Source organism: Eptatretus burgeri, chromosome 8, assembly GCF_056783735.1.
Source record: "Eptatretus burgeri isolate ZD-2024b chromosome 8, Ebu_testis_v1, whole genome shotgun sequence".
Classification (NCBI taxonomy): Eukaryota; Metazoa; Chordata; class Myxini; order Myxiniformes; family Myxinidae; genus Eptatretus; species Eptatretus burgeri.
The window spans coordinates 84,025,315-84,037,622 of NC_140968.1; the positions used below are offsets into that span (position 1 = coordinate 84,025,315).

General features: G+C 44.7%; 1 protein-coding gene across 2 annotated transcripts in view; it reads left to right on the plus strand.

Moving 5' to 3' along the window:
* Positions 1-2,169: 2,169 nt before the first annotated feature.
* LOC147022189 (leucine-rich repeat-containing protein 14B-like) overlaps positions 2,170-12,308 on the plus strand; it is a 30,104-nt gene continuing 19,965 nt past the window's right edge. Inside the window, exons 1-2 of one of the 2 annotated variants that reach the window (XM_085892861.1) lie at positions 2,170-3,057; positions 4,911-4,985. In XM_085892861.1, the coding sequence (XP_085748987.1) occupies positions 2,572-3,057; positions 4,911-4,985 (561 nt within the window). In that variant the 5' untranslated portion in view covers positions 2,170-2,571. The remainder of the gene's footprint in view (positions 3,058-4,910; positions 4,986-12,308) is intronic. The other variant, XM_085892862.1, reaches the window with a different exon arrangement.

Consider the following 12,308-nt stretch of genomic DNA (forward strand, 5'->3'; position numbering starts at 1 on the left):
GACCTTGAGTGCCCAGCGAAAATATGGGGGGAGGGGGGGACATATTGCAGACAGAGCAGGGGAGGGGGCGAGAACGGAGAGGAGATGGTAGAAGACACAAAGACCACCGACCTGCCTGCGGTGAGAGACCCAAAGACTCGGCCTCATCGCAGGAGATACCAATGATTCTAAATACCTTGGTTTCCACAGCGTGAAGCCGAGAAAGGTGAGAGGCAGGAGCACCAGCCTGGAGTGGAGAGCAGTACTCCATCAGGCTGCCGACTACAGCTTTGTTTGCAGTCAGGAGCACAGGTGTGCCAAGGAAGGACTTTGCATGACGGAGGATGCCCAGTCAGCGACTGGCTTTGAAGGCCAGGTTGGAAACGTGGCTTTCCCAGGAAAGATCATGGCAGATATTGAGACTCACAAGCTTGAATGAAAGGACTTCTTCAATAGGATTGTTGAGAAAGTAGATGGGGGAGGGGGTGGGTGGGGAGGGGTTCAAGACTGTCCTTTTGGAGAAACATAGTGAGAGTGTGAGATTTGTCAGGGTTGAAAGACATGTTCCACGTGTTGGACCAGCTTGTGATTTTATCCAGATCTGCAATGAGCGAAGAAGCTGCTGCTTGCCGATCTGAGGGATGACAGATGGTAAGGCAGAGGGTGGAGTCATCAGCAAAGAGATAAAGAGGATTTTTCAGAGAGTTTGAGAGATCGTTGATGAAAACCAGAAAAAGAACAGGGCTCAGAACGCTGCCTTGAGGAACTCCAGCCTGGACAGGAAGAGGGGATGAGAGAACTCCAATAAGGGCCACAGGTTGTCTGTGACAGGAGAGGAAGTCTGTGAGCCATGAGTGGAGATTGCCTTGGATACCACAGGAAGAGTTTCGTGAGCAGGGCAGGGTGACAGACTGTATTGAAAGCACCCGATATGTCTTGGGAGATGGCTCTGATTTAATGTCTGGCATTGAAGATCTCCATCTGTTGTTGGGAGAGCAGAAGCAGAATATCCAGGGTAGAGCGACCTGGTATGAATTCAAATTGGCGATCGACCTTTTTGGGGGGAAGGGTGGCAAGGCTAACTTTTATTGATTGTATGTGTTTACCCATATTGCTGGTGTTGGCTTCATGGTTAGGGTGGTGGGCTTGGGATCTGAGGATCCTGAGTTCAAATCCCACTTGGCTGTTGAATTAATACCAGGTGGGGTTGACTCAGCCTGTCATCCTTCTGAAGTTGGCAAAATGAGTGCCAGCATGCTGGGATATTGTGTCGGAGTGGCGACCCATCCAGGATTGCACCCAATAGCCAAGGAGACTGCTTAGGCATCACCAACGCTCTGCACAGAGTATGGTACCAATGGATGAATGGATGGATATTTACCTCCACCACCGAAGGTGAAGGAGGTTATGTTTTCACCACTTTCTGTTTGTTTGTTTGTCTGTTTGTGTACAGGATATCTCCAAAAGTTGTGAACAGATCCGGATGAAAGTTTGTGGACAGGTTCAGTGCGTGACAAGGATGAACTGATTAGATCTTGGTAAAGATCCGGATCTGATAATTTTTTAAGTGATTCTTCACCATTGAGAGATCGTGCAAAATCGATATATGGCACGATATGTCAAAACGTTGTTGATGGATTCGGAAGAAACTTGGTGGACAGGTTGGGTGTGTGACAAGGATGAATTAGTTGGATTTTGATGAAGATCCGAATCTGGATCTGGATCCGATAATTATTTAATTCTTAAAGTGATTCTTCACCATTGAGAGATGGTTTCAAAAATGTAATGTTCTCGATATGTTCTCGTGGATCAGGCATTACGTGGCGAGGTATGCACTCTACCGAGTGCCCTTCTAGTTAATTCCTGTTGTTGTACAGCTGGTGTTACTTCCAAAACTTTGGTGATTGTTTTTTCTTTGATATTTACAAATGCCTCATACTTTTTTTTGAGCATTAACAAGTGATGATAACATGGTCCATGTAGTCATTGTACTTTTCAGGGTTCACAGTTCATAAAATAAGGACATTATACCTGCAAAGGAAGGTATTGTGTACTTAGGATGGCAAAATGATTGATAAAGGAGAATTCAAGTTCATGAAAAACATTACAGGAAATGCCAACTCTGATTGTGTTGTTGTGTTATTGTAGCAGTAAGGGAAGGGGTACATGAACAACATAGTATCTCAAAATGGTCGTATCCCTTTAGCATTCCTCGACCTCCATTCCAAAAATAGCCAATCAGTTGAGCTCGCCCACCAAAGGCTCATGACTTGTTCCGTGTTCCGTCAAGCATGGAGTGAAGTTATGACCTGCATTCAATGCTAAAATATCGTGTTGAGAACCTGAACAAGGGTATAGAAGGTATTAATTCTCAATCATGTGATTTTTTTTCAGACCTTAGTACGTTGCTTTAGTTTGTGCTGGCTTCATCATTCTTGTCTGCTTGAAACTGAAACAAGTTTCTTATCTCATGTTGTATGTTGAGATGGACTTCATTTTTTGCTCCTACGAAGTGGTGGGTCTTCTTATGGTCTTTTGACTTTGTTTAAGACGTTTTTCTGAAGTATTGGAACATAAGGAAAAAAAAAAAACATGGAGTCATTGGAGTTTTGGAGTGCCCATGCACTGGTGCACTGGCCAAGACCCACCATGGCTCTTCAAGTTGTTCTTCCTGATCTTTATCCACTCTTGTTTAAAATGGCTTTCTTGGAGGAAAAGGTGGATTGGCTCTATGAAGTAACACGCACCTGGCCATTGCCTGTACTGAGTTTGACCAACCTGCTGGGAATGAGTGAAGCACCAGTTTCTACCCCGTGTGCCTGTCCCTGTGCATCCTGCTTGTACGCTTTCTTTGCTGGTCTTCGAGATTATGTTGGCCGCTCTGGCATGATCACTGATGGTGGTGCTAAGAGCACTACATCTACACTCTTGGATCCTTATCCCCTCCGTACTGTTGATCTCATGGGTGTACAAGATGGTCAATATGCAACATGTCTGTGTGGCAAGACCTTGGGCCGCTGGGGTCGGACACAGGCATTGGCACAAGCATGCATCGAAGTGGGGATGATCCACCAAAGGGTAAGATTTGATTGTTTCATAATGCAAATGATGCATCTACCAAATATATAAAAAATGTAAGTTCAATTATTTTGTGATTTGTTGCAGGACTATGATGAATTATATTTTTCATATTTTTGGCATATTTTATTGTCAACCACGAACTGTGCGCTGGCATATGAAGCATATATTTTTGCTCAATTGTCCAGAGGTCTTCCGATCACTCTCCCTCACACCAGCTTTTTCTCATTCCATTTCCTCAAGCTTATACTTTTCTTATTGCCACTCCAACCCTTCACTTTTTGACAAACAGGCTCAATAAAATCTAAATAGACTTTTATATTCAAGACAAATTAATTAAACAGCAGAGAGGGCGATCTTGATTGTTACTAAAGTAATACCGAACAGATGGTGTTAGCGTGTGATGGAATGATTGGACGTCATCTGTCAGCTGTTATTCATAAGACAGTGCAAAACAACAAGATATTGCAGTATAGTTTTCAATATCATTGATATGCTCATTACAAAGCTAACGCCTGCTTCTCTCACCTGATCCGGTGCTCATCAAGAGACGCTGCCATACTACTGAAGATAATGAAAAATAATATACAGTTTTTAATTTTAGGTGGTGCTTTAACATTCAGGTGAGACAAGAAAGCACATGGGATGATCAAACAATGACTTGTAAGACGAATGCTTACAGATATTGAGAAACAATAGACTGCTATTGTACCTGTTGAGTATTTATCCAACCATCACGAGGCCTCTATTATTATCTGGCACTGGAACAACTGGTTATCTTCTTTACACACCAATCCCAACGAAACTGCAATGCAAAACAAAACAGCACTAAGGAGTTAATTGGCACTCCATGTCCAATAATTACTTTTACACGAACAGATATGTGGCAAGATTATACATCATTGGTGGCCTTGTTAAATTTGTGGTCCACAACTATTTGAAAAATATGAACTTTATTTTCCCATGCCGAGTACTGTAAGCAACAACAAAAAAAACCTGTTCGAGATATTGTCATTTTCTATATAAACAGAAGGAAATGTTAGGCTTCCATGCAGCAGTTTGACTAATGTCAAACTGCTGCATATTGGATTTGTGATCATCCAATATGCAGCAGATCATCCAATATGGCAGCCATATTGGATTTGTGATCAAGTGCAAATTTACTCCAAAATGAGCTTCTTGTGCATAGTTCCAGCATATGGTTGGCAAATAACTGATTTCACGCACACAGAATAGATATTTGAGCTGAACAAATACTCTAAAAGTCGAATTTAATGACATTTGGTGGCCATTTTGGATTTTGTCCACCATATTGTATTTGAGCCAAAATCCAGGGTGGCCCCTCTGTTAAATTGAAAGCATTAGGTATTAGGGTGACGGAACCGCTGGGATAGCTTTTCAGGAAAAGGTGGTAGTTTTTCCTTGGCTGGGCCCTATATCTATATACAGTATGTTTATCTGTTGATATTTCCCTTTATATATTTATTATATTTTTTGTATTGATTGGGACTGTATCCATCGCTGTTTCGGTTTAATTTGTGACATCTTCGATTCACACCTGGTTTTGGGATTTTATTTAATTTTTATTTTTGCTCGGTGGGTTAGGGATACCTTTTCTGGCTTGCTGTCTACATGTTTGCTTACTCATTGGATTCGGTAGTCTGTTGAAATATTCACATACTCAGCCAATCCTTCAGTTGTCATTCTGTACACTTGGTTGAGCTCCATCATGCCACTACCTCATCTCAGCAGATACATTCTCAGAATGCATAGAATTTTTGTAGAAGAATTTGTGGATGGTGAGGAGTTTGCTTGTTCTGATACCTATTTTGTTGATTTCCACTTGTGGCCAGTTTATTATCCCGCAGCTGGATTGTGACACCAACTGCAAGTTGGTTAATGGCTTTGATTTTCTTCCTTGGAGAAAGGTATGTTTTCAGGATCTGCCTCGTTTAATACTGGTATTACTTGGGACGACAATTGTTTGGCACATTTTTCGTGACATATTTGGTGGCTCTCTTCTACTCGAAGGTATTTGTAAGATTCTTCGTTTTTTGTTCTTGTATTGTTAGCCCCCGTCAACCACGTAGCGAGAGACGGGGTTTTGCAATCACCTGTGTGTGTCTGTCTGCACCGTACCGTTTTTAACCATTTGAGCTTTTGTCATCAAATTTTCAACAAAGCTTTATTTTGAGAATATGGAGAATACAAATTAATAATTTGGTCAAAATGTCAAAAATTCAAAGGTCAGCATCATATAAAATCGTCAATTTTCATCCAATTGACCTTAAATATTAATTAATTATCATTTAAGTTTTTGTAAACTGAAACATTTTTACCATTTGAGCTTTTATCATCAAAGCTTTTTTATGAGAATATGGAGAAAACAAGTTAAGAATTTGGTCAAAATGTCAACTGTACCGTTTAGCATCCAGAGGTAGAAGAAGTCTGAATTCAAAAGTGGACTGGCTTTTAGTTTTCAGATGCTTTCTGGTTGTATGTCTGTATGTATGTCGATTTTTATGTTGTCCGTTTGTGTTTGTTTATCTTGTACGAATGTGCATTTGGTACACTTATCGAGGCCAAGTTCCATTTCGATGTCGCCACAGGTACCGTTTCACTCATTTCAGTTGTTCTGTCAATTTTTTGCCATTCGGTGCGAAGACTTTTCAATCTTCCATGTACAGTGGATGTCACTTTTTCTTGTTTCTTTGGACATTCTTCTATTTGTTGTCAGGATGTATCTGTGTCCTTGCTCATTCATAAGGTTGCTTTGAGCTCGGCAAAAGCTGCTCGGAGCTAGGCAAAACAGGAGGGGGGAAAGGCTTTTCTTCTTCTTGAATATGGCAGCTTGGTTGCTGGGGAGCTATCATTTTGTTGGAGCACGACTATGCCGCTGATGCTGTACCCCTATAACAGTACATTGGCGCTCATTTCGCCGACCTCAGAAGGATGACAGGCTGAGTCAACTCCACCTGGTGTTAATTCAGCAGACAATGGGGCTCAAATTCAGGACCATAAGATCCCAAGCCAGCCACCCTAATCATTAAGCCAACACCAGGCTTTGGGGGAAAGGATGTCACACTGGAAGAACCCTCGATATATCATAACTCCTGCTATTTCACTCTTTTCTTCTGAGTGCAGCAGTATTGATGCGGTGTTCCAGAGCTCCATTGCTTTCTCAATCAGTTTGATTTTGGTGGTTGATCATGTGTGTGTGTGTGTGTGTGTGTGTGTGTGTGTGTGTGTGTGTGTGTGTGTGTGTGTGTGTGTGTGTGTGTGTGTGTGTGTGTGTGTGTGTGTGTGTGTGTGTGTGTGTGTCCTACATAACTTCAAACCCATAAAACCTAGCAGCCTGAAACTTTGTAAGCAGACTAAGAAAACTCCAAGGAAGTGCAAGAGTGAAAATTGGGTGTTTGGGTTAATTAAAACACCCCTTTTGAAGATAATTAACGGCCTTATTTAATTATATCCTCCATTAGGCAATCCTCGGCCACCTCGCTCTCTGGGGTCTTAAGGCGTTTCCTGGGTAACCTTGCTGGGGTCTGAAGGTGCCATGTTTTTTGGACTGTTTAACCATGCCTTGACTTAGAACAGGCCGCAACGATTTCTTAATGATAAATTTTTCCCCCATGGGGTGGAAGACCCCACGGGGTCGAAGCGCCACTCACGTTCTCTCTTTTCTTGTGCACAGTTCATTTGAACGCCTATTTCTCCATTGTTCGTGAACAGAATTCGATGAAAATTGACAGGCCTATACTATACACATATGCGCAGGCATGAACTGAGCCCAAAATGCAATTGAGGCCCTATGGGCCGAGGAACGGCCCATTTTGGCCCATTTTCTTTGAATTGTTATTTCTCGGTTATTAGTGAACTGAACCAAGCCAAACCAAACTTGACAGGTATATTCCGGAGACCATTCCCCAGGCATTAACTGAGCCCAATGTGCGATTCCGGCCCTTTGGGCTGAGAAACGGCCCTTTCAGCCAATTTTCTTAAAATTTTCATTAAAAAAAAATGAAATGCACTGGTCGATGCCCAATGCAAAATTAAGTCGTAAATCATGATATGAAACTACCCTCGCTCTTGGGAGGTGTTCTGGTTTCTTTTTCTGGCGCGATGAAAATCTGAACAAACTTCAAAACTATCTGTCGTCCGTGCTATCGCTCACCTGAGAGTTGTAGAAATGAATGGGTATGTTCGCAATTCGAACTTGTTTTTTTCACTTTCCTCACTCATATTATCGAATGCCTGTTCATCATAGCTACGAACCGCTGGGTATCTTGCAATGCTTATAAACACCCGGAGATGTAAGCGTTCGTTGTTTTATTTCATTTCCACACATGCGATCACCATGAATATCTCTTAAACAAAGCAGAATTACAAAATTTAAGCTCCAGAATAGAACTTCCAAGCAGTTCCGACTCCTAGAAAAGTGTTCATTTGTCCAATTCGGACATATTGGTCATTTCAGGCATCTCCGGGAGGTGTAAGTTGAATATGATGGATTGGTGATTACCAATTGTGTGCCAAGGGAGCCGTTTCATATCAACCGTTTTGTTGGAGTGCTTGCTTGAATGCTTAAGCTACTTGGCGAGTGCTCTCCAAGCTGCTTGGTGGTTTGTTTCGGGAAAAAGTACACGTGCTTTCAATCTCACATTGATTAGACATACGTTTTCCGCCTTTGTTGGGTCCCGCGGTGCCCTGTGGCAGGTGCTTCGTGAGGTGTCTCATCGACTGAAATTTGTGCAATTTCATTTTGACAGGACATCGCTTTCTTTAACCTTTTTGTGCAATCTCTTTTTGTAATCCACCTCTCATTTCGACGTCGATACTTATTAGGAGGTAACACAGAGACCGACCAGGTCTCAAAGTATCCCCTCCCTGTGTGTGTGCGCGTGTGTCGTTAATTGGTATCTGCATATGCGGGTTTCAAAAAGTGAAATGGAGCCCTCCCAGATCTGAAAGTTTTCGTGTGCGTGCGTGTGTGCGTGTGTTCGTACATGCAAGTTGCTGTTGCCTGCTATCTCCACAGGTGGGTTGGTTTCAGGAGGCAAAACGGAGACCTTGTGTGTGTGTGTGCGTGTGCGCGCGTGTGTGTGTGTGTGTGTGTGTGTGTGTGTGTGTGTGTGTGTGTGTGTGTGTGTGTGTGTGTGTGTGTGTGTGTGTGTGTGTGTGTGTGTGTGTGTGTGTGTGTGTGTGTGTGTGTGTGTCATTGATTGGTATCTACATATGCGGATTTCAGAATGCGGAATGGAATCCTCCGAGGGTGGGTTTAAAGTATCCACCTTTATTTCAGTAAGGGGTCACGATTCATGGACCAAGCTGTGAAGTTTTCTGCTCTCAAAGTTTTGTGCTGAAGGCTCTCTTCACAATCGTCACTGAACCTCAGACAGCTTCCAACTGTAGTTCGTTTGCAGTTATATTCCCAGGGATGGTTTTTAATATCTATGGGAGGGTCTTCATCATCATTCCCAAAGCTCCAACTATCCCTGATACAACTTTGTCATTCTTCAGCTTCCTGGATCTTTTCACTTCATTCTTGAGATCTTGGTATTTGGTCATTTTCTTGATTTCTGAATGGTTTAGTCCAAAATCACTGGTATGAACACCTCATTTGGCAATGCCTTCTTCTATTTTTTTTGTACCTTGGTATGATATTTGGTCGCAATGCTTTGTTTTTGATGTCCACGCTCGATGAGATCATTGGGACGTACGTGAGCGATACTTCCATGTTTTCAGTTCCTGCTTTTGGTTCATGTTCCCACTAATTCTCTGGAACTGGGATGTCAAAGTTTTTGCAGACGTGCCAGCGGTTAACTTTCCAAACTGTTGTGTCATTGTGTGTACAGCTGTTCTGACATGAGTTTTTATTTTATTTGTGTTTTGTCATTGAGTATAACATGTCACTGACTTTGCTAATACCACATCCACCCCTCATCTTTCTCTCTTTTTTTTCCTCCTCCCCCCCCCACTCACTCCCTGTCTCCCGCCCCCCCCCACTCACTCTCTCTGTCCCCTCTGAATAAAATGCAGCACACTCCTCCCACACCTCTGTCACTCTCTCAGTCTGTCTGTCTGTCTGTCTGTCTCTCTCTTTCTCTCTCTCCCCCTCTCCCCTCTCCCCCTCTCCCCTCTCCCCCTCTCTCTTTCTCTCTCTCTCTCCCTCTCACACCCCTCCCTCCAGCAGTGTATAGCAACATTTGGTGAGGCGTCGCTCTCCTCACCTCCACCTCCTTTCCTCGCTATTCTCCCCTTCCTAGCTCCCCCGAATTCACCCACTCCTTGCTTCCCCTCCCTACTCTCCCTTCCCTCCATCCTCTCTGCCTCCCCTCTCTCCCTCTCTTCGCCTCCCCCCTCCCCCCATTAATACCCCCGTCAATGAAGCGACAGGTTGTATTTGTTAGTCATGAATAAAAGGGGCCACAGGTGAACTCTCAGATGTGGGAGAGAAATGTAGCAGACATAAGAGGGCAGACAAGCTGGAGCTCGAAGAGGAAGAGGATAGACACATAATCTATGAACTAAGATACGGGCAACCATCGAGTTGATGTCCCGGTTCATTGTGGTGGAAAGATAACCATGTGTGCTGCCATTTCTATGAATGATGTAATCTCCCATCATGCCACCATAGACCCATGTAACACAGCACAGCTGCTGGTGTTCTTAGATTCAACAAATCAAAGTCTTATCCTCCCAGAAGAGACAGTGCTGGAAGGGCCAGAGCTGACAAACTTTGTCATGATATATGGGACAATGTCAGGTTCCACCACTCTACGCTTATCGGAGGGTGGTGTGAAGGTTATGTACACTTCAGGATCATGTTCCTCCCATAGAGGAGTTTTTCCACCTGGTGGTGAAAAGTGTATGGTTGTGATCCCCACGAGCAGGCAACACCTCTCCAATCCTTGGAGGAGGCATGTCAAGATATCAACTGCAGATTTATGTCAAGGGTGCAAGATGCATTTTTCCGACATGTCTGACCAGCGAAAACAGTCTCTGTGATGTTGATGAGAACATGTGGCCTGACATAAATCAGAGGCTGGATGTTGAATACCTGTAAAAAAAGATTGTTCAAAAAGTTTGTTTTCTGTTGTAATTAGAACAGATTTTATGTACAAATTTTCACTGATATATGGGTCATCTGGGGCTTCTGAAAAGAAAGAATTACACTGATCAGGTCAGGTCAGGTATGGGAGCATGTGCCAGAACAGCACGTCACTGCGTTCACTTTCCGCCGGTATTCCAGGGGCCTCCGTCTGGCCATCCCTCAGACAGATGCCAGGCCCATCCCCATCTCCTTGAGATGCTGGTCAACCTGCTGCAACCATGAGGCACATGGTCGGATCAATTGGCCTCCTCCACTAATGACACTCCCTCAATGAGAGAATCTGGTGAGCAGGATCAGCATCAGAAAAATGAGCCACATGTCCATACAGCCGCAACTGACGCTCACGGACCATGCAGGTAACAAACCTCATCCGATTCTCTCTCAGCAACTGCTCGTTGGACACAAAATCTGACCAGCGATAGCCAAGGATTCTCCGAAGAGACCTGGTAACAAAGGACTTAAGTCTCCGTCTCAGATCCTTGGTCAGAGTCCAAGTCTCGCATCCATAGAGCAAGACTGGAAGCACGAAGGACCTGAAGACTCGGACTTTCGTCCTCCCGCACAGGTACCGGCAGCGACACACCCCATGATCCAGTGAATCCATGACTCCCCAGGCCCGACCCAGACGTCTATTGACCTCTGACTCACAGCCAGCAGAGACATGAATATCACTGCCAAGGTAAGTGAATCTCTCCACGACCTCAACATCCTCACCACAAACAGGCACAGACAGGACAGCAGCATCCAAGATGTCATTAAAAGCCTGGATCTTAGTTTTGACCCAAGAAACCCGTAATCCCAGCGGCTCCGACTCCTCATTCAGCACCTCGAGGGCCCCCAAAAGGATATCTAAAGTCTCCGCAAAGATGACTGCATCATCTGCGAAATCAAGGTCCGAGATCTTGACATTCCCAAACGATGCACCACAGCTTGATATTTCCGACATCCTCCTTAAAATCCAGTCCATACAAGTGCTGAAAAGTGTGGGGGCCAGTACACAACCCTGACGAACTCCAGTAACAACTGGAAATAAGTCAGAGATGGTACCATCACACTTCACAGCACTCTCAGTACCAGAGTAGAGTTCAGACATCAGATCGATCAGTTTTGTTGGTACCCCACAAAGACCAAGAATCCTCCAGAGGGCATCCCGATTCACTGATTCAAATGCTTTACAGAGATCAAACGCAGCCCCTGTCAAAACTCTCACCTGCGTTCGGTGAGGACACGAAGAGCAAGGATACGGTCAATCGTTGACCTCTTTGGTGGAAAGCCTGACTGCTCTCGACGCTGGTGCTCAAGCAGATGGTGGCGAACCCTCTCAAGAATTATCCGAGCAAAGACCTTGCCCGGCACTGAGAGCAGCGTCACTCCTCGGTAGTTGTTGCAGTCTTAGCGATCACCCTTCCCTTTCCAGAGAGGGACAACAAGGCCCCTCTTCCAATCAGTTGGGATGATGCCTGTGTTCCAGGCAGAGCACAGAACTGTGTGCAAAGACACAAGTACAGCATTTCCACCAGCCTTGCGAAGTTCAGCCTGGAAGCCACAGATCCCTGGAGCTTTACCCCCGTTTCAACCGGTTCACCGCAGCCAGTGTTTCCACAAGCGAAGGTGGACCACAGTTGATTGGAGGGTCAGCAACAGGGATTGTAACACCCTTGATGTCCAACTCGACAGCTGGGGGATCAGCCTGGTACAACCGCTCAAAGTAACCGGCCCAGTGGGCCTTCACTTCAGACTCCTCTGTCAAGAGCCTACCACTCTCTGCTCTGACTGCAGTGCTCCGAGGGATGGGCTTGGCTGAACGCAATGCGCGCATTCCGCTGTAAGCGGGACGAGAATCACCTGTCCACAGGTGATGCTCTACCCCCTCACAGATTCCTCGCACATAGACCTCCTTGTCCACCCTTATTGCATGTTCAGTTTTACGCCTCAGCTCCCTGAACAGCTCAGCTCTGCCATTCAGCCTGGCCCTGCGACTCTGGTCAATGGTATCCAGTGTCCCTTGAGAGACAAAATTCTTCTTTGCCCTGCGGTGAGTTCCAAGACATCCACCGGCAACATCAAGACGGTGGTCTTGAAGGCATTCCACAACTCTTCAGGACCCCCCAAAGCAACCAGACACCCCAAATGTCCA